At 33.2% G+C, this 24,052-nt stretch overlaps 1 protein-coding gene across 1 annotated transcript in view; it reads left to right on the top strand.

Annotated features, from left to right (window-relative positions):
• The window catches only part of BCAS3 (BCAS3 microtubule associated cell migration factor), a 512,946-nt gene that overhangs the window by 65,392 nt on the left and 423,502 nt on the right, over positions 1 to 24,052 (top strand). Inside the window, 1 exon segment of the mRNA XM_039885843.1 lies at positions 8,223 to 8,295. Coding sequence (XP_039741777.1) covers positions 8,223 to 8,295 — 73 coding nt within the window.

Genomic DNA, 24,052 nt, shown 5'->3' with positions numbered 1-24,052 from the left:
TTAGGTGTTTTGTTTTGTTTTGTTTTTTTTGCTGAAGAACATGCCTCAAATAAATTTGGAGGTTTTGTTATTATTTGCTTATTGTAGACTGGTTCTTTCTACTTGCATGATTTTACTGTGTCTGGAGTAGTAGGTGCACCAGGAGTTAGATTGTTCTCAAGTTAGGGCTTCATTTCAGTTTAAATTTTTTGCTTGGCTCCCTTCTCTGAACTTCATGAAGAATATACTTTTCTCTTTCTTTCTCTTTCTTTCTTTCTTTCTTTCTTTCTTTCTTTCTTTCTTTCTTTCTTTCTTTCTTTCTTTCTTTCTTTTCTTTCTTTCTTTTCTTTTTTCTTTCTTTCTTTCTTCTTTCTCTCTCTCTCTCTCTCTCTCTCTCTCTCTCTCTCTCTCTCTCTTCTCTCTCTCTTTCTCTCTTTCTTCTTAAATTTATCGAGGTGACATTGGTTAATAAAATTATATAGGTTTCAAGTGTACAATTCAGTAATACATCATCTGTATGTTGCATTGTGTGTTCACCACCCAAAGTCAAATCTCCTTTTGTCACCATATATTTGACCCCCATTGCCCTTATCTTTATTAGTGTCAGGTGGTTGAACTTCTGTGGAGCAAAGTCAGCCGTACTAATGTATAATCCATTAGGTCAGTTGAAACCAGTGGAGTTCTTCAAGTTTGAGAAACGCTAAACAATCAAACCATTCTTGCCAGTATTATTTGCATTTTAAGGCCATGATGTGTCATTCATCAAAATATCAAAATTGTATGTTTAATATAGGTACAAGCCATAAAGACCTTGTAGACACTAAGAAACAGGAGAAAATAGTTATTGTTAAAGGTGAAGGTGAAATAGGTAGGAATGAAGAATTAGGCTTGTATAGGTGAAGTTTACTTATAATTAATTTAGAACATAAATATTGTGGGCTTTGGATCAGTTAATTTTTAACATGTGCTTCATTCAAGTCATATTGTTAATTGTGAAATCTGATTTATTTGTTTAGTGGGGGTAACAGCACACAATCTATAGTAAATTAATGATTTGTAAAGACGTAATCACTGATTGTTATAGCTCCTAAGAACTTTAAGTTTTTGTAAAGAATGTTATTCATTAACATTAATTATGTTTTTTGTTTTGATCTTCAGTGTATTCTGGTGTTGATAATGTAGTCTATCAAAGGATTGTAGAACTCATCCTAACTTACTTTGTATAATTATGATATTCACAATTTAAAAATCTTATATTATGTCCTGTCACAGTCTAAATGTGTAACTATTAACCTGTCTTTTGTGTATTAAATCATTATTTTTGGAGGGATCCATTAAAACAGATTATTAACATTGCAGTTGCTTTTTACCATCCAGTGAAGAAATGAAACATTGTTAAAAGAGTACTAAAGTCCCCTGGCTACCTATCCCAAATATTATCTTCATCCTAAACCCCCTAAGAATTATATCTTGAAATTGGTGTTTATTTTTATGTGTTCATGCATTTAGTGCTTAATGTAAGTAAATATCTATGTATGTATGTACCTAAATACATCCACACAACTTATTTGTGCCTTTTCTAAAATTTTTAATTGTAGTAAAAATCACATAACATAAATTTTACTATCTTTACATCTTTACAAAATTTTAAGTGTACAGTTCAGTAGTGGTAAGTACATTCACAGATCTCTAGAACTTTTTCAGCTTAAAAAAACTGAAACTCTATACTCATTGAACAACAGCTTTCCATTTCTCCTTTCATCCCCACCTCCTGGTTCCATTTTACTCTGTTTCTCTGAGTTTGACTACTTTAGATGTCTCAGATAAGTGGAATAATGGACTATTTGTCTTTTTTGTGACTCTCTTATTTCACTTAGCATAATGTCCTCAAGATTCATCCATGTGTAACATGTGACAGGATTTTCTTCTTTTTTAAGGCTGGATAATATTCCATCATGTATATATACCATATTTTCACTTTTTCTTTATCCAACAATGGACCTTTAGGTTCCTTTTTGGCTATTGTGAATAATGCTGAAGTAAACATGGGTGTTTAAGAGCTTGGCACATCTTTTTAAAATTAATATTTTAAGAGAAGTGTTATACAGGAAAATTAAGTGGACTGTACAGAGGGTTTCCATATATCCCACTGTCCCTACGTACACACAACATCTCCCACTATTCACATCCTTCCACATTGGTTCCAGTACTGACACATCATTATCACCCAAAGTCCATATTTTATATTACAGTTTCCTATTGGTGTTGTGCATTCTATGGGTTTTGTTAAATGAACAATGCCATATACCCACCATTGTAGTATCATACAAAGTAGTTTCACTGCCTGAAACATCATTTGTGTTCTACCTATCAATCCCTCCTCCCTACCAGGCCCCTGACAACCACTGATCTTTTTACTGTCTCCGCAGTTTTGCGTTTTCCAGAATATCATATAGTTGAAGTCATACAGTAGGTAGATTTTTCATATTGGGTTCTTTCACTAAGCAATGCATTTAGATCTCCCCATGGTATTTCATGGCTTGATAGCTCAATTTATTTATTTAATTTTATTTTTTATTAAATTTATTGAGGTGACATTTGTTAATAAAATTATATAGGTTTCAAATGTACAGATCAATAATACGTCATATGCATATTGCATTGTGTGTTCACTCTTAGTCCTGAATAATATTCCATTATCTAGATGTACCACAGTTTATTCATTCACTTACCCAGTGACAGTTTGATTGCTTCCAAGTTTTGGCAACTATGAACAAAGCTGCTGTAAACATCTGTGTGCAGGTTTTTGTGTGGACAAAGGTTTTCAACTCCTTTGACTAAATGACAAAAGGCGTGTTTGCTGGATCATGGTAAGAGTGTTTAGTTTTACAAGAAATTGACAAACTCTTCCAATATGCTGTACCATTTTGCATTCTTACTAGTAATGAATGAGAGTTCCCGGTGCTCCAAATTCTTGTCAGCATTTGGTTTTGTCATTGTTTTGGATTTTGACCATTCCTATAGGCGTGTAGTGTTATCTTATTGTTGTTTCAATTTGAATTTCCTTGATGATATTTGATGTGGAACATCATTTCATATGCTTATTTGCCATCTGTATATCATCTTTGGTTAGCTTTCTGTTCAGATCTTTTTCCCATTTTAAAAATCAGGTTGTTCATTTTCTTATTGTTCAGTTTAAGAGTTTTTTTGTGTGTCATTTGGATAAAAACAGTCCTTTATTGGATTTGACTTTTGCAAATAATTCTCCCAGTCTGTAGCTTGTTTTCTCATTCTTTTGACATATGTATCTTTTTAAAGAGCAAAACTCAGATTACTTATTATAAAAAAACCTTAATAAAGCAGCCCTAGCAAGAAGTTCCCTCTTTATTATATCTTCTTTTCTAAAAATCTTGTTTCTGAAATATTACATTTTTATAGGAAGTTGCAAAAATACTACAGAGTGGTCCCGTATACCCTTTACCCAACTTTTCCCAATGATTACATCTTATATAAGTGTAGAATAATATAAGACCCAGGAAAGCAACAGTGGCGGAATGTGTGCACATTGTTCCATGCCATTTTATCACATGTGTGGATTGGTATAACCACTACCTCAGTCATGATATGAATCTATTCCATCACTACAATCATCTTCCTCATGCTGTCTCTTCTTCCATCCCTAACCTTTGGGAACTGTCAGTCTGTTCTCTATTTCTATAATAATTTTGTCATTTCAAGATTGTTAACTGGAATTACATAGTATGTGAAGTTTTGAGATTGGCTTTCTCACGTAAAAAATGTTTTTTAGTTGTTCAGTGTATCAACGATTTGTTCCTTTTGAATATTGATTAGTATTACATAGTATGGGGATATATATCATTCATCTGTTGAAAGATATCTGGGATAATTTCACTTTTTGGCTGTTACAAATAAACTAGCTGTGATTATTTGTGTACAACTTTGTGTGGACATAAATTTTACTTTCTCTGGGATATATACCCAGTACTGTGATCTCTGGGATATATGGTAAGTGTACTTTTTTTTTTTTTTTTTTAAAGAAATTGCCAAACTCTTCTAGAGGGGCTGTACTATTTTACATTTCCAGGAATGTATGAAAGATCTAGTTTCCCTGCAAATTTGCTAGCATTTGCTATTGTTATGGTTTTTTGTTTCAGCTATTCTAATATGTGTGTAATGACATCGTACTGTGGTATTAATTTACATTTTCTTGATGGCTAGTGATGTTGAAAATCTTTTCATTTGTATATTTGCCATCCAAATCTTATTTTCAGTGAAATATCTCTTGTCTTTCTCCAACTTCTTATTGGTTAGGTATTTTTTTAGTGTTAAGTTTTCAGTTTATTTTAGATATTGCAGATATGTGCCCTTTGCAGGTATGTGTTTTGCAAGTGTTTTTTCCCAATGTATAGCTTGTTTTAATTTTAATTAAATCTCATTTGTTAATTTTTTTTTTTTTGGTCTTATCGATCATGCTTTTTGGTGTGATATCTGAGGCTTCTTCATCAAACTTTAGGACCTGCAGATTTTCTTCTAAAAGTTATGTAGTTTCTACATTTAAATCTATGATCCATTTTGAATTGATTTTGGATAAAGTGTGAGGTTTAGGCCCAGATTTACTTTTTTTTCTGTGGATATTCAGTTGCTCCAGGACCATTCGTTGAAAAGACTCACTCTTCCTCCATTGAATCGCTTTTACACCTCTATCAGAAACTAGTTGGCCATATTTGTGTGGGCCTATTAGTGGGTTCTTTTCTGTTTCCTTGATCTATGTGTCTTATATCAATTATATATCTACATTTATTTAGATTGTCTTTCATTTCTTTTATCAACATTTTGCAGTTTTCAATATACAAGCCCTGTACATGTTTTGTTAGATTTATACCTGCGTATTTAATTTTCTTTTGAGCGATTACAAAAGATACTGTATTTTTAATTTTGGTTTCCATATGTTTATTGCTAGTTTATAGAAATACTATTTATTTTTGTACGTTGATCTTGTCTCCTTTGACATTGCTAAACTAACTCACTTATTTGCTCTAGGTGGCTTTTTTTTTTTGGTGGTTGTTGATTCCTTGGGATTTTTAAGTATCAGTCATGGTATCTACAAATAGGGAGTTTTGTTTCTTCCTTTATTATTTGTATGCTTTTTTTTCTTGCCTTATTGCTTAGAACTTTCAGTCCTCTGTTAAATGGCAGTGGTGAGAATAGACATTCTTACCTGGTTCCTGATCTTAAGAACAGTTTGTATAATGTTAGCTGTACATTTTTGTGAAAGTTATGTAATACCTAGAGCAAACTATGAATTCCTGATCCTATAAACAACCTATTTTTTTTCTCTGTGGAGGCTTGTAGAAGCTTCTTATTCCCACTGTCCTGAAATGATATACATTGGGGTGGTCTATTGAATCCATTGTGCTAGACTCTCAAGGGGCTTATAAACTCATATTCCTTTGTTCTGGGAAAATTTTTCGAAATATTTCATGGATGATTCCTCCTATCTCTTTTCTCTGTCGTCTCTTTTTAGAACTCATATCTATGTATTGGACCTTTGATCTATGTATTGGACCTTCCAAGAAGGTTCCTTTAACATTACGTGTGTGTGTATGTGTGTGTGTGAATGCTGTTTTCCTCTTTTTGGACTTTTGTTCCACTGGGAAATTTTCTCAATTTTACTTCCAGTTAAGTTTATTTAATATAATCTACCTTACTAAATATAATGCAGTTTTTTAATTTTTAAGAGCTCTCTTTTATTCTCTAAGGGTCCCTTTTTTATTGCATTCTTATGTTCTTCTATTCCTGAAATATCTTCTCTTATATCTTGGAAATTACAAATGATAGTGTTAAAATTTTTTTTTGAGGTTTTTCTTTCTGAATAGAGTTAGCCAGTTTTGCAGATGATTGTTAATCCTTGATTGTCTGCGTATATTTATTTGTAGGTGGCAGACTAAATGGCCGATTGAAAGTTCTGTGTATGTTTGTCAACTTTTTACTTTATTATTTGGTGCTTTGGTTGTGCTGTTTGTTAGAGCCTTATGATTGACAGTGTCTTTTAGTCTTTCTTTATGGATTGACTTGTTAAATATTCCAGAGAAGACTTACAAGCTCCTTTATAAGCTCCTAACTTTACAAGGATAAATCTCAGGTGTTCCTGGTATTATCAGGCATCAAGCAGTTTGAGTCTCAGGTTTTATTTTTCCCCAGGACTGGCTTGGACTTTTATTAGGGGCTGCTAAGTTAGTCATCACTAATTATTTCCAAAATTTATTGGCCTTATTACATGTTTTTTAAACCTATTTGATTTAGTATACTCTTAATGGAATTTTCAGAAAGGAGAAAATAAATTGCACGTTTTCGATCTACCAGCTTAATTCAGAAATTGAAATAACCACTTGTCTCTTCTGACATTTGCCTCCTTATTTAAAAACAGACCATTAAAATTTTAGAGGGGGATTAAGGTATTCATATGGTTTGAAAACTAAAAAGTATAAAACATATATACAATAAAAACTTTCTTCCCATTTTTGTTCCCTATTTTCCATTCTTCCTCTCACAATTAGTCAAGATTTTTTATGTGTCCTTACATTATATGAGTATGTGTATATGAAAATAAGTCTCCTTGTTATACACAGGTGAGATATTCTGTATTTTTCTTATTGTATAACTTCTTTTCCCATTTCATATTTTGGGTCTTCATAGAGCATGTCTTCATTCTTTTATAGCTGTAGGAAATACTATACTACATACTTGAATTTTATTATTCTTTTGTTGTTATATACAATGCTAAAATAAATAATTATGTAAACAAGTTATTTTCCTCATGGCTGAGTGTATGTATATGTAGGATGAAATCTTAGTGATATTTCTCTATTAAAGGGTATAATATAAATAATGTAAAATTATGAATGTAATATAATTTTGAATGATATGACCAGAGAATTTTACAAAAGTTTTAGAATTTTTGAGAAGCTTTTAGATAAAAGTCAATAGATGTCAATATAGGTAAAACATTTTAGTGGAAAATTTCTAACTTATTCTAAAATAGTAAAAATAGTGTAATGATCTCTAAGAACCCATTACTCATCATTTTATAGCTAGTCTTGTTTCATTAGGATCTATTTCCCTCCCTCCAGAATATTTTGAACCACATCCCAGATATCATACTAGTTTATTGGTTAATTTATTATTTATTGCTAAAGGATAAGGGATGTTAAAAATATAACCATGATACCATTATCACTTCTATATTAGCAAGTTTCAATCTAGTTTTTCAATATGGTTTTAAGTGAAATTTCTCTCGTGTGAGATTGAGCATCCTTTTTAGTGATTCAGAGCCATTTGCATTTCCTGACTTTATTTTTCTGCTTGTTGCTGCTATTATATTGGTTTCATATATAGTAGTAGTGTTGAATTTAATTTATTATTATCTTGACTGAGACTTCCAGTATAGGGTTGAATGGGAGCAGTTACATTGTGGTGTGACTAATTTTTTTTTCTTTGGAAAAATTTTTTTTATTATATTAGTTTCAAGTATATATTACAATGGTTAGACATTTACATACTTTATGGAGTGATTTCCCCCCTTCCATTACTCTAGCACTCATCTGGCACTACACATAGCCATTTCAATAATACTGTCTATATTCCCTATGCTCTAGCCTACATCCCTGTGACTGTTTTGTAACTATTAATTTTTACTGACTTTAATGGGAATGCTTTGAAGCATTACCAATGATACTTTTTGTGGGTCTTTTGGAGTTATTCACTACTGGGATGAAAAATCTCATTTTTATTGTTTTATTTTGTTTTTATAACTAAGTATGTAATTTAATTGAATGTTTTTCTGTATCTGCTGAAATGTTAATATGATTAATTATATTGCTAGGTTTTGTAATGTAAAATCATTACTGTTGGGAAATCTAACTTGGTTATAAGATTTTTTTTCTAATACATTGCTATTCATTTTACTAATATTTAAAAAATATTTACATTTATGTCATTTGAGAATGACCTATAATTTGTAATTTTCCTGTCCTGATCTACTTTTATTTAGTTTTGACATCAAGATTATTCTAGTCCCAGGTAATTAACTGGTGTAGTTTGGGGTGGTTTTTTGATCTTATGGGAATGTGTATAGGATTGAAGCTGATGCTAATTAAAAAAAAATAGATATATTAAGTGCTGGTTTAAAAGTTTTGTTTTAAATTTTATTTTATGTTCCTTAGGTGCTCAGAAGAGTGACAACTTTGCTGAAAAAAGACCCCTGCTTGGTGTTTGTAAGAGCACTGGATCATCTGGGTAAGGAAATTTTAAAAATTCTTTGGACCACTATTAAAAACGTATATTGTTATTCCAGAGGGGAAACTTTGATGACCTCTTTTCTTAATGAGCTTAAAATGGCTACCGTCTTTTCAGTTAGTGCATCTCCTCAACTTGAACTCACCTACCTGCAAGGAAAGCTGGGAAATTATTATGGTTTTGTTAGTAAGGAAGATGATCTAAATGGATATTAGGCTTGGCAATTAACTAGTAGTCATTGATACATGCTCTCAGCCCATAAGCATGCCCTTTAGATCTTGAATGTAGTAGAGAAGGGAAGAATATGTTAATGGTATAACATGATTAGATCTTGGAGTCTTGATTGTGGCTTCCTAGGGAAATGGTTTGACTACATGTGTTACAAGTGTAAAATCTGGGGTTGAAGTAGGTAGAAATTTACTATGTAGTCAGCACTATGTCAGGTATGGATAAGGATACAAAAGCATGAAAACCCAATTCCTTGTCCCAAAGATTTAAGGAAGTGGCTGGGGAAAAAGTATAGTATACAGAAAATAATTATGAGATAATGATGTGTAACAGGAATTCAGAGAAGGTAGAGATCTTTGCACATGGAGTAAGGAGATAAGGCCTCATGAAGAAGGTGCAGGATATACTGGACCTAAAGGAATGGACTTTCGCAGTACGTGGAGAAGAGTAAGGACTTCCAAAGTAGGTTATAAAGCTATAGCAGTGGAACAGAAACTGGTGTAAATACACTTAAGGAGGATGAAGGGTTCGTGACTTAGAACTAAGGTCATCTGCAAAACAGGCAAAAACAACCATTTCAGTTCTTTGGAACGCAAGCAAGGGCTTACAACAATCCGAGAAGTGTTTATGTTTGAGAAACTGGTAAACTTTGAGTAATATCAGTGGGAATCTGTGGGAGGGAGAGAGGTGATTATATATAGTTGGTGATGAGATCATTTATTGAGGGATGAATTTTATGGTGTGTGGGTTCTATTAGGGTTCTCCAGAGAAACAGAACAAGTAGGATGGTGCGTGTGTGCGTGCGTGTGTGCGTTCGCATGCATGTGTGTTGGGAGAGAGAGTGAAAGTGAGAGAGAGATTTTAAGAAATTAACTCACATAATTGTGAAGGCTGGCAAACCCGAAATCTGGAGACTGGGGAAGAGTTGCAATTCCAGTCTGGGGATAGAATCCCTCCTCTTTGAAGGTCTTTTTCTTTTTCTTTCTTTTTCTATTGAAGCTTTCAGCTGATTGGATGAGTCCCACTCACATTATGGAATGTAATCTGCTTTACTCTAGTTTTAAATGTTAATCTTATCTAAAAAATACCTTCATAGAAACATCCAGAATAATATTTGCCCAAATCTGGTTATTGTGGCCTAGCCAAGGTGACACACAAAGTTCCCTCCACAGGGGCAATGAATATAGACCTGATTAAAATTCCCTATTTGAAAAAAATCTATATTCAGTATTTGTTTTCTTCCTCCCCTTTTTTGCTCCTTTAATTTATGTCATCGTAGGGGAATGATTCTGGCAAGAGACTACTACATATATGTCTGTATCACTTGCTGGGTTGTTTTAATAATGATTATTGATAAATAAATGCAAAGAAACTTCTGAATTAAGTTCATCAGCCATTTCATACAGTATAAGTTCTAGGATAAGGTATCCTGTCATTACTGTATGTAAGCTCTCTATTCCCTTTATGCTCTCCTTTTTCTCTCGTTTTATACTTTTCTTTCTAACGCAAGAGACTGGTGGAAAGTACTCAACTGATTATGTAGCATCTTTGTGAGAATGTTTACATTCTCAAGAAGGACATTTTCATATAGGATAGTGTTCTGTTTCTTACAAGTGTCACATTACAGTTGTTGGTGAGTAGAATTTTCTCTCTAATCTGAGCAAGCAATTTTGTAGGTATATATTTTAAGTGTTTTCGTAAGTGTTTGCAGTAGGTTAGCAGATGGTAAGGTTGAATACACTAGACACTTTTTAGTAACTCCAAAGTTGAATATAGTAATAGAAATCTAGTTATAGGTGAATTCTTTTAGAATCTGTTTCCTAAAATTTGGGATTAAAAAAAAAGCTATAACTCGAATTTTTTAATGAGGCATGTGCTTGTTGACTATGGTAATATAACATCAGGGACTGAAAGGCAAATTGTTCAATGTCTGCTATGTATCAGGTCTGTTAAATATTTTCTGTTATGTAACATCATTTAATCTTACAACAAGCCTGTGAAGGAAATTGTATTATCCTCATTTTATATGTGAGGAAACTGATGTTCAATCACAGTTACTTGTGAACTCAGCCTTTTACTTCACTTACCAGTCTTGAGAAAAATCTCTTAATCTGAAGAACTGTATATACTGAACCTGGCTGTTGACATCTTCTTCAAAGCTAGTGGAGCACAAAATTTTAGGACCTCCTTCTCCCTTTAGAAAGGTACAAGGCATGTCTTTTGCCATCCATTTCCTTGGCAAATGTTTAAATGAACACTATTGTTTATGTTCTTGTATTCACAATTAATATTGCTTGTTAAATTATTCTTGGGAAAAGTCAATAAAATTTTTTCAATGTATAACTTTTTCATTTTTATAAGTTTATAGTGCCTTTTCAAAGAAGGGGGAATTGTTGTGGAAACAATCCCAGTTTTTCCTCATATTTTATCCTTTAAATATAAACACATTACTCCTTAGCCCACAATTTTAAATACTGGCTCTTATCGCATTCATGACAGTCATTAAAATACCACTTATTTTGGTATTCTGGTAATGTTTTCTTTCATTCTTTTGAGTGTGTGAGAGAGAGAGGGAAAGAGAGGGAGACTATTCCATAATCATTCCAGATAAGCTATTTAAGGTCTTGGAGGGAGATAATGTTTATTGTGCTACTGATCCAGGGATTAAGTCAGTGCCTTGTGTAATAATTTGAGGGAGGAAGGGGAAGTATGGACAGTATACTAAGGGATATTCACTCTCTTAGGAAACTAAAGTTTATTGTATATTGTATACTAAACAGTTCCAGGAATGTAGCTGTTTATGGTTAGGATCTTGTTGGGTATTATGAATAATTGCAAAAGAATAATATTATTCAACAGCTGACTACAGATCTTGAAGAATGTTTAATCTAATACCCTATTATCATGTTATACACAATAAGTAGATTGGAGATGTGATGTTTACATAGAATCATAGACTATTGGAAGTAGAAAGAACCTTGAAGATCATGTAATTTAAGTGCCATGTGATACAGATAAAGGAAGTCTTATCCAGAGATTCCCATTATATATCCATTTAGTGATGGGAAAATGTTATGAGCGAGAAAATTACTTTATTTCAATTGGTTAAGAATCTCTTATCTTTTATTAAATACACACATTGTGGCTGTATTTCCAAGACCGGATTTTAATAATCAGAAAAATTAAAAATTCGACAACAAAAGATATAAAATGACTGTTATTATTCTAAATTTATCTTGAGAAAGCAAAATAATTTTAATAGCCAAATAGAGGAGTAAAGACTTAATTTCAAAATTAAGGACTGTTCATTAAATATAATACAGTTAGTTCACAGTATTAATATTTTTGCAGTTTTGTTACAAACTGCCAAAAAGATCATCTTGAGCCAGGAGAATTCCATGGGACTGGTGTTTGGTAGCCACTGCCTTAAAGCAGTAGTTATTTAGGTGGAGGTTAATCACAGTTTCGCAGTCCTTAAGAGTTGCTGAAGAGACTTTATTTCAACTTGTATCTAAAGTAAATAAAGGTTATATTAAATAGAACCAGAAGAGAGATTGTTTGGGATAATAGGCATGGGATGTTTCTTTTTGTCATTGAATGCCAAGGTGTCTTTTTGTCATTGAATGCCAAGGTGTCCTTTCAGTTCTGACCAGTTTTCATCCTGTTGTGTTTTTGAGGTCTGATGGAGTCACAGTTTGGGCTGGTATCACTTATGCAGACACAAAAAGATATGTGCGCCATTCTTCCAGTCTTTGGTGCTCCAGCACATGGGCTTTTCCTGCCATTCCTTGGCCTTCCGTCAAGCACCAAGTCTTTCACTAGCCTATTTGGCTGGTATTTTTCACTCCTGTGTGTGTTCTGCAGTTTCTTCTTGCCCTCTGCGACTCTTTTTACTGCTTCCAAAGAATGGGCTTTTACATCTTTGTTATAGCATTTATGCTGAGAGCTGCCACATTAACGTAGAGGTTTTTAATGAGGTGGATCAGCATACTAGGGTATCTAATACTGTGGCTGATTCACAGGCCTTTTGACTTTAGTATCATCTTAGAACCACCAGAAGCCTCAGAGAATGCTAGAGCATGCCCCGTTTATCTGCTTATGGATGTAATGAACTCTTAAGGAAATAAGATGGCTTTATTATTACTTGTTAACTACTTTTTCTCATGTGGCTCAGGGATATACTTTATACATCTTGAAATGTTAACACTGCCTTTAATAAACAACGGTCACTAGTATGAATGTTAATTATGGAACATTTACCAAGTTCACTTACTTACAGCAAATTTTCAGTTTTCCTGTAGGGATGAGGTAGAGAGCCAGGATATTATACACTTGACTCATACCTATGCAGTTAAAAAACATGCTGGACAAATCTGTAAACTGATACACATATCACGTAAAATTTTAACTTATGTATTTATTTAAAAATGTAGTGTCTGAACTATTGACACTCCTTAGTGGTGTGCTGTTAGATCATATTTATAGACATTGTATATTTCCTTGTGATCCTGAAATTGGTACAGATATCAAATGGCCTATTAAAATGGTTATATGTCGGTGACCAAACATAAGGAATGTTGGTTCAATATTTTAAAGAACTACCTTGCTTGCTGTTATATCACATATGTATTCATGCAAACCTGTGCTGTTAGGGTTCTGGCTAGAAATAGATGACATACTTAAATGGGGGTAATTCGAAGATAATTAAAATAAAGTGAAATATGTGAGAGCTGAGATCCTTTACCATGTCTAAGCAAGGGGAGAGAGCCATTAGCAGAACCTGCAAAGAGAGCCATATCAAGAGGGTTACCTGAAAGGAACTATGACCTCGGGTAGAGGGATTCAGTCTCTGCAAAACTCGGATAGTAGGAGCAACCAGGGGCATTCCAACCTTACTCTCATTTCTCCAGATGGCTCCCTTGGGGTGAACCCAGGCAGAAACCAAAGGCTGAGCTATGAATGTCTAGGGAGCCCACTGATGCAACCCGATTTATATGGGTCTGTCTCCCAAGGCAAGGAGAAGGGTGCAGAGAATTTGGAGTGTATTTGGAGGGGCAGCACACTTACATTTTGCAAAATTTCACACTAAAACTGAGAGTGTGAAAACAGGTATGGAGGAAATTTATGCAACATTTTAATCAGAGCAATAATCCTGATTAATAATTAGAACATTTAGAAAGAAATGTTCATACTAATAAAATATTACTAGGAAGTATAGAATTTTACCTTAAAAAGAAGATGAAGGTGCCTTGATGGAATGGAAGAGTTGGATGGAAGAGTTTGGACTTGTTAGGGAGAAAAGAACAGATGGACAAAGACCAGGTAGAAACAAGCTATACGTACATTGTAATCTGAGTACATGATCACCCCGAGCCATGAAGAACTTGGCACCTCTTGGCTTTCTGCATTCAATTGAACTAGTGTACTTTGTTTCGGATGGTGTTATATTGTAGCACAAAAGATTAAAATGCTGTTAATTTTATTTATACAACTTCTTTGATATACTGACATCACTCCCTATTCAGAATCATAAATTTTCGCAGAAAAGACTGTGTGTGTATATATGCGCACACGAGCGCACTTTTAACACCTTTATTGAGGTATCATTGACATACAATAAACTATATATACTTAAAGTATACAATTTTATGTTTGGCATATGTATATACCTATGAAACTGTCACCACAAAAAAGATAATGAATATATTACCTCCCAAAAGATTCTTCATATTCTTTTATAATTCTTCCCTCCCAGCTCCTTTTCCTTGAAAGCTACTGATCTACTTTCCATCAGTATAGATCAGTTTGCTTTTTCTAGAGCTTGTTCTAAGTGGAATCATACAGTGTGTGCATTTTCTTTTGTCTGGCTTCTGTTATGCAGCATATTTATTTTGAGATTTATTCATGTTACATTTATCAATAGTTTATTTGTTTTAATTGCTGACTAGTATATTGCATGGCATTCCACAATTTGATTATCCATTCACCTGTTGGTGGATATTATGGTTGTTTCTAGGTTTTGGCTTTTACAAAGAATGCTGCTTTGAAGATAATGTTCAAGTTTTTGTATAGACATGTACTTTCTTTTCTATTGGATAAATACCTACTAGTAGAATGACTGAACTACATGGAAGGATGTAAGTTTTTCAAAGTGGTTGTTCCATTTTACATTTCTACCAGCATTGTATGAATTTCCAGTTCCTCTTCTTCCTCACCAACACTTGGCTTTATCATTCTTTTTAATTTTAACCATTCTAAGAAATATGTAATGGTTTCTTATATGGTTTTAATTTGCACATTCCCTATTCTTTTTATTCTCAATCCTCAATTCAGTTAACTCTACTTTCATATCTTGCTACTATTTGACCATTTTGAGTTTGTGAATTTCTGATTCATAGTGTTAGTTTGTATCTGTAATTGCTTATCTAATTACAGACTTACTTTACATAATGGCTGTTGAAAAGCTATGCAACTTTATGCCGTTCTTTTCTTCTTGGTATCATGATGTTCTTGCGCAAAACACTTAATTAGTTATGAATTGAGAGTAAAATTTCTACATATGGTTTCAGGCAAAGATACCATCACCAATTCAATCAGAAAAATAGTTTCTAGGCAGAGAATATTACATCAAATAACTTTGAAATTTACACTGTTGCCAAAATTACAGTAATGTCTTCCAATGGATTGTACTTCCCAGTCACATCTCTCAATGTTCTTGTGCAGTCCCCTGCCACTTGAATCTGAGTTCGTTTGTGTGACTTGCTTTAACCAATAATATATCAGCAAACAATAATACATCAGTAACAGGTCTCTCTTTCCATGTGGACTTTTGTCACAGGCTTGATAAATATTTGCATACTGGAGCTTCCTATTTTAAGCCACCTTTGTCAGCATCATGTGTGAGCAAAAGTCCACATTGAAAGAGAAGCCTAACCACCCTCCCTTTCCCAATGGAGCCTAACCCTCAGCCAACTCAGTAGTGGAATATGAACCAAGGAGAGACTAGTAGAACCACCACCTACCCAATCTACAGAATCATGAGAAATAGAGTGGTTATTATTCTAGGCCAGTATGATTTCTAGTGGTTTGTCATACAGCAATAGATAAATGAACCATCTTAACCATTATTTTGTATACCTAGTGAGAAGGATGGTGGGGTAGCACCTTCATGATGCTAGTCTATTGTTTGTAGTTACCACTTCCATGTGTCTGGCACTTTCAATTTTTATTTTATTTTGTTCTAATCAGTATTTCTCTGCAGTACCTTCATTTTAATGTGTACTTTGAGAGCTAGGGATTCATGAATTTCCAAAAGGTTGAAAAATTAGGAGAATTGTGCACATACAAGTGAACGAAGCAAAGGAGAAAATCTTTAATAACTAAGCAAAAGATGGTCTGATAAAGAGGTTTGAAATGGACATAGAATAAAAAAAGTATATTTCCTTTAGAGGTAGCTCACTCTACTGAAATGGTTGTTTATATTAGGAATTTGCATCATGTCACAAGAAGCAGTCATGATATTTGAGACACTGAAAATGTATATAATAATTAAATGAAGAATGAAACTGATGGTGGGTTAATATTATCAACTATGTGACAGCAGTCAATCTTCCACCTTATACTTTTTTTCACATGAAGATTCCTCTTTTATGGCTAATTCAGGTGTTTAAAAAAAAATTTAGTGTTACATTGTCAAGGAAAACATAATTCTCATTAATGTGTCTGATTCTGATATTAATTGTCCACTGAAGGTAGATTTACTTTTGTAGTAAAATACAATCTATATTTACTTTCAAATCAATATTTATCATTTAAACTCATTTTTAGTATTCAATTAATATATTTTTGTCTATACGTGAAAATATGCATTGGGATAGAACTCATTATAGTTTTTACCATTAAAAGCAGTGGAAATGATTTTCCACTTCATGCATTTTCATTCAGTGGCAGAGTTTTCAGGAACAAATTAAAGTTAGTTACTAAGTGAGGCATGCATGTTTGGGTAATTATGTTGTACTATTATAGTTTTCTATTTTGTGGGATTTTGGGGGGATATTTTTATTAAGATAAAACTCTTGTTTTTTTTTTTTCCCAATAGTTTTGTGTGAATGTTGTTATTCCTTTTTTTGTTCATGATAACCTCAGTATGATTTTTCTGGGGCAGGGTTAAAGGATCAGTATTATAGAGGTTAGGAATTGTGGTTGTACCTTGGGGCAATGACTTTAGTTCTTCCTCTAGTTTTCTGATAAGATCCTTTCAGTCTGCTCTTCTGCCTTTCCTTTACCATGAGGTTCCCAAGGATGTATCTCCAGTCTGATGTGTTTCCTTAGATTGGCATCTCTGGTCCTGCATATATTCTCATTTCCTGACTTTTAATTCTTTAGTAGCTGAGATTTTGATCCAATAGATCTCAGAGTTTTTCTTTTCCTTCTTTTTTAAAATAACATTTCCCTACTCACTTTCTTCTGGGAGTAAACCCTAGGTGATTTTATCTGTGCTCCGCCACTAGTAGGACCATTGCACATTCTCCTTCTTTTCCAGGTGATCCCTGCTCAGCTCTGGGCCAGCTCAGGGGAAGGCTCTGCCAATTTTGAATATTTATGACCCCGCCCCCACAAACAGTAACTTGAAGTTATTGGGTTTTTTCCTCTCTTAGTTATGCTGTTGTGCGATTTAAGGATGATTTCATGTGCTTTCTTGTTGAAATGGATTGTTTTTCAAAGATATTTGGAGATTCAGAATTAGATGAGAGGGCCATATATATGTGCACAAACACATTTGTGAAAACATTAATTATATTGTTTTTATCTGCACCTAGCTTGTTTTTGCCTCTTATTGATATACTACAGTATATTTTTATTTAACAGTGAATATTAGTGCTACCATATTATGTACATTATTCTATTACATGCATATTAATATACATATTTTAAAATATTGATCATGAATTGAAAAACTTAAAGCTTAAAATAGGCCATCATGTGCTGCCATCAGTTTTGTAAGATTTTGTGTCTTACAGAATGCTAGTAAGGCAAAGAAGAAAGCACTTGGGAAAGGTTTGTTTCCTATACTGATTCTAAACTTGTTGAGAACAAAAATTAGCCACAAATTTTGTTAAAATGAGACGATCTTTCCTGACATTGCAGTAGGGTATATGTTTCATGTAGTAGCGTTGCAAAGAGGTATATTTTCAAGAGCCACATCTTGTTCTTGTCATATGGTTCTCTCTGATTTTAATAGAAGTCCTTGGGGAGTAAATACCAATTTTGAACCTTTATTCAGAAAGTAAGTATTGAAATTCCATCATAATGATGAGTTTAGAGAATATTGCTTTTCTTGGATGTGTTGCATGTGTTACCTTTTCTTTAGAAGCTGTACACCTGAGTATTACCTGGCTAGAAATTGTCTTCATCTACCGTTTAACCAGATTAGACTACTGAGCAATTGAAATGCTAATATTGTGGATAGATTATGTTAAGTATATGAAAATTAATTTTACCTGTTTACTGCTACTTTTTTAAAAATGTAGCTACTAGAAAATTTAATATTACATGTGTAGCTCATATTATCTTTCTGTTGAAGTGTGTTGCTTTAACCTTGCTGTGGGTTATAGTAGGCATACATTTGGACTCTTTCTGACTACCTTGTATGGAAAACCATCACAGTTTCCTGTTACATGTACAGATTTATAGGTTCATCTCCCCTGAGCTATTAGCCAGGAAATTTTATAGGAGTTTCTAGAAATCTGACATAAGGAAAGATTGCCAGAAGATACTAGTCTATAATGTATAGATCTTCAAAACAAATCTTGACATCAGGATATTCTGGATGACACTGGGGCTTCAGTGGCAGCTTTTGTAGTATTAATCTAACAGAAACTCTAGTGATATTTATGTTTAATGGATCTGGTTTTCATTTAGGGTTTTATAATTTTCTTTTTGTATGCATTTAGCCTTATGTTGGTACTCTGTAATATTCATTGATACTCCTGAATCCATGGATAGACGTACAGCATAATGGAAAGAACCAAGATTTTAGAGTCACACAGACCTAGATATGAATTATGAGCCGTATTAACTATATTATTCAATAGTTCTCAGGCTTGGTTTCCTTATTTGTAAAGTGGTGCTCATATACAAGTACTGTGCTTGTGAGAATTAAATAAGGCAGTGTTTTCAAGTATTTAGTAAAGCGTCAGGCCCATATTAAGTGTACCTCACATTCTTCGGGTCAGAAAGATATGAAGGGTATCCAGGGAACACTCTTTACCAAAGACTTTTTTTAATATACATATTAGAACAAATATATATATTAGCATAAATATATATATATATATATACACACACACACACACACACACACACACACACAACAAACTATATATACGTTTTTTGAAAGCTTTAATTGTGTGACTGTTAGAAATGTGGCTGTGCCCGCTTTACCCAGTGTTTGTGCTACAGGTTTGTCAGGCTTCATGTCCTAGCTCAGTACTGTTTCTACTAGTGTCTCTTATGAATAGGAGCCCTTTACATTCATTGGAATATTGTCAGTTGTTTATATCCTCCAAAAAAAGCTCATGTTACATTTATAAATTTATATTTTTATTGTGGTGTAGTTGAAACATGACAAACAGCACCTAAAGTGTACAGTGTGATATATTTTGACATATGTATACACTTATGAAACCATCACTCCAATCAAGGTAATGAGCATATCCATCATACACAATAGTTTTCTCATGCCCCTTTATAATGCATCCCTGCTGCCCCTCCTGGCACTCAGTAGAAGCACATTTCTGTGTAATACATCTCTTTGAGTATCATTGAGGTCTTTTTTTGGGAAATACTTTGCTGTCATGTTGTTTAAGCCATCTTTAATATACAGTTAAAAACATAAAGGTGGGAGTTCCACATTCAGTTATTTTTTCTTCTGCTTAAACTAAAGGCCTTTCAAAAGTAAAGCTTTCCTTCTAGAACCAGTACATAAAACTACTAAAGGGCCTGAAGTTTCTTTGTGTAATCATTTCAAAACAATAGTTTTTTCAGCCACCAAAAGGATGCAGTCTTGACATATAAATAGAAAACAGATTGAGTTTTTGGCTGATATTGCTATACCGGTTTAAATGTTGGTTCAGTCAACTTCAGGCTTAGATTACAAGATTTGCAAATTAAAGGAAAACCAAAAGGGAAAGAACATCTGCATAGATTCTGACTTTGTGGAATTCCATATAGGCCTACTTACTCTAGTTCTGGTGCAGCGGAGCATGTGCATGGTGAATAAGCCTTGAAAAGAGATCACTGTTGTATTGTGATAATCTTAAAGATGAAATTGGTGATGAAAATGAGGAAATTCATTATGGAGAACCATGACATTTTCCAAATCAAGTATTCCACAATTTGGGGGGAAAAACATTTTGTTGATGTAGCTATATGTTATTTAGACAATAAAGTCTTGCTGAATCTCATTAGTTGTGTGTTAATTGATGATTATTTTGAATCAAAGTATTGGGATTTTTTTTAACAGCCATTTACAAAACTGCATCAGGTGAAACAAATGTTTTTTTAAATGAAACAAATCGTCATTTACATTTTAGGTAACCCTACATATACATATGTATATGATGTCTAAAGTGATTTTCTGGTACAATTTTAATAAATGTGTTTTTTTGTACTAAGAAAAAAATTGGGACTTTATAAAGATTATTTGCTTTAACGAAGACTTAAATATGATTTAATCAAAGATGTCGGTCAGTATGATTGACAGTAAATTACTACACATCTCGGTGAGGTGTAAGGAATCCTTGCTTGTTACTGGGTAAATCTTGTCTTGTGTGCATGACTTTAAAGTTTTTGCTGTAGATGACCTATGCTGCCATCTCAAAGAAATGCTTTATTTTAATAGTTTTTTTTCTTTTTTTTCTAAGAGAAACTTTATATTCTTTTAAGAAATATTTGTGGGTTCCTACTATATTTCAGCTACTCTTAAAGTATCAGAGAATTCAAGAGTAATCCAAGGTAACAGTTTTTAACTGAGAGGAAGAAGGGAGAAGTGATTTTGATCCCCAGGGGACGCTTGGCAGTGTCTGGGGACATTTTTGGTTGTCACAACTTGGAACAGAGTGACGCTAGTGGTATCTAGTAGGTAGAGTCAAGGATGCTGCTAAACGTCATGTAACGTAAGGATCAGCCCCCAACAACAAAGAATTATCCAGTCTGTAATGTCAACAGGATTAAGGTTGAGAAACTTGGATCTAAGGAGACAAAAATCTGTGCACTGATTGAGCTGACATTCTGGCATGGAGAGAGAAAAAAATAAGTAAAATGTATAATGTGGTGACAAATGATATGTGAAAAATACTAGAGAAAGTGGTTAGATAATGATGGACAGGGCAATGTTATGTGTTGTTGATGGACAGTTATTTGGATAATTTGCTGTTTGGAGCTATAGTGAATAGTGCTGATGTGAACATTTGTGTATATGTACCTCTCTGTTTGGTATATATACCTAGGAATGGAATTGCTAGATCATAAGTTATGCTTTGTTAGATATGACCAAGCAGTTTCTTAACATGGTTATACCAGTTTACCATCCTAGTAGTAGTACATAGGGCTTCAGTTGCAGTACTTCTTGTGAAAAGTTAGCATTGATGGTCTTTATTTTAGCCATTCTGATGGATATGCATTGATATCTCGCATGGTTTTCATTTGCATTTTACTGATAACTAATAAATTGGAACACTTGTACATATGTTTGTTAGCTCTTTCAATATCCTCTGAAGTGCCTGTTCAAGTCTCTTGCCTATTTTTCTTTTGTGTTATGTTTTTTTAATTATTCATTTGTTTGAGTCCTTTTAATGTGAGCCCCCTATCTATACTTTTATGATTAGTTCTTTTTATATCCTGTTTACCTCACGGTCATGAAGATGATTCCAGTTTGTATATAGTTGTCAATATAGAAGTCCAAGAATGGCCAACACAGTTTTGAAGAATAAAGTTAATGGTGTTCTAATATTAGATATCTACTTATAAAGCAACAGTAAATAAGTCACATTGGCAGAAGCAAGGCCATTAGATTAGTGGACTACATACAGAATCCAGAAACGGATACCCATATTTTTATGAGAAAAATGGCACTGCAGTACAGAGGGGATTCATATATGGTTCTGCGTCATTTGGATATTCATATGGAAAATGAAGAAACTTGTCCCTTATGTCATACCATGCAAAAGTCAATTTAAGATGTATTGTAGATCTAAACATGAGAGGGGAAAAAAACATTTTGAAGATATTTTGAAGATAGAGAAAATATATTCATGACTTTAAGATAGGCAAATATTCCCTAAACAGAACATAATATATACTGACCCTAAATGAAAAGATTTGTATTATTTTAATTTCAATATTATGTAGAAAATTGCTTCATTTGCTGGTATATCACTTTTATATATGACAGCCTATTATATTATTCCATAAACCTTTATTTAATGTTAGTTTTTGGAATTATCATATAATTAGAACAAAATTGTAAATATGCAACATTTTGTATGTTGATCCTACCATGGGTCTTATAAAGTTCCTTAAAAAATTGGGATTTGAAATCTTGGGTTTGCTTTTTCTCCATTTCTGGTCATTTAAAAAATTCTTTGTTCCTTAGTTTCTCTTCCTACTGTTCCAATTATTGAACACCTTTAAATAGCATTTCTTAATGTTTGAGAAATGTAAATCCAGCTGTAATGGTACAAAACATGATATTGTTGCACAAATCTAGATCAATCCAGAGAGATTAAAAAAAAGGACAAATAGGAAATCCTGGATACTTACTTTGTGCGAAAGGTCACACTAAGTGAAATGGTAGAAGAAAATTTATTTTTTGTAAAAGCTGTAAGATCTTGGGTTTTGGTATTTTGTTCAATATGGTGCAGACGGCTACAATTTTCTTATTTATTTCTGTATGCAAGGCTGTTAGTCATACTTTAGGATACAGAAAACCAAATACTTGAGAATTTAAAGATACAGAAAAAACTCCTTTTGTACTTATATTTTGCTGAAAAACTTGAAAAAATTACAAATGACTTGAAGTATTATTTATAAACAGATTATTTTAAAAATAAGCTTTCTGGACTTAATAGAGTAGTGTGACAACAAATATAATATCCTAGAGGCAAGATTTTATTTTTGTTGTGTGTTTTTTTTGTTTGTTTTTTGAATGTGTTATGTCTTAATGTTAACTGATTTTATCCTTTGTTAGAACCAATTGTTATAACAAGTGGTTTTTCTTAGCATTCAAGTAATTTTATTAACATCTTGTTTTTCAAACACAATATCCAAAGAAAGTCACAACAGTTATTGTGAGATAACTGGCATATTAATTAGGGCCTCCTGGTGTGTGTGTGGGTGTGGGTGAACGTGTTTGTGGAGAGAAATGAAGATAGGGACACAGAACAAAAGACAGGGCTTTGAGTGTACCTTTGGAGTTTTTTGTTTGTTTGTTTGTTTGTTTTTAATTTATAAGTGCTTAAATATGTGGTAGATTTAGGTTTTATTACTTATTTAAATGTAACATGTCATATTTCTCTTTGTGAAATATAATATATTTGTATGTCGTAAAGTAACATTTTCTATTTTATTTTAAAGTATTTTCATGTTAGTCTTTTTCATTTCCTTGAAATATTTCAAAGAACATATTCCGAATGCATCTGTGTCAGTTTTGTCCATGCACCTTTCTCAAACGAGGAAATAAAACTGAAGTTTATGATGACCAGAGAGCTTGCTGAAAACAGCTGCACTGCATGCTTGTGTGTTTCGCTTGTCAAATGAAGCAGCAATATAGGAAAAATGATAATGTACCCCTCTACTCTTAAGGACAAAACTGCTTCTATTGGGGCCGTTTTAAATTATTAAACACTGTAAACACCATAACATTAATTATAAGAGGAACAGGCTCTACAAAGATAAATGTGTTTTCAATATGATTCTTAAGAAGGGTACAGTAGAAACCAGTGAATAGAGAGGAAATTTATTTCTGGCAGGACTCTAGACATGGAACTGTGGCTGAACTTTTTACCCTAATTACCTCCTGCTAATGCCTGCAGCGGTCTGGAATCAAAGTGGTGCTTCAGGCCCTGGAAATTCTCTGATGTGGCAAACGTTTGTTGTGTGAGGAGGGTTTCTTAAGAAAAAGCAGAATATTGTGACAGGATTTTAAAAAAATTTCTCAGTTACCACCCACCTCACTTGTTGCCTACAAAAATAGAGTAATTGTTTGCATCTGTGTGTGCTTTTTTCCCCCTAAGAAATAACTGTTATAAATCAATGTGACATAGATCCAGTGAACTGAGGCTTGCTGGAGGTAGGCTTTTTTTTTTTTTTAGTTTCTTCATTTTAAAATCTAGGTTCCAAATGTAAAGAAGGTATTTTTGATAAGTGAGAAGAAATATTCTGCCCATTTTTTTTTAAGGAGAATTTGGTTCTTAAAGTATGCTTTTCAAAATGAAGCTAACCACTTTCGTAGAGTCAAACTGTTAACTAT

This window comes from Pteropus medius, unplaced genomic scaffold (genome assembly GCF_902729225.1).
Source record: "Pteropus medius unplaced genomic scaffold, Ma_sr-lr_union100, whole genome shotgun sequence".
In the NCBI taxonomy this organism is placed as follows: Eukaryota; Metazoa; Chordata; class Mammalia; order Chiroptera; family Pteropodidae; genus Pteropus; species Pteropus medius.
This window is presented reverse-complemented; position numbering and strand designations above follow the sequence as displayed.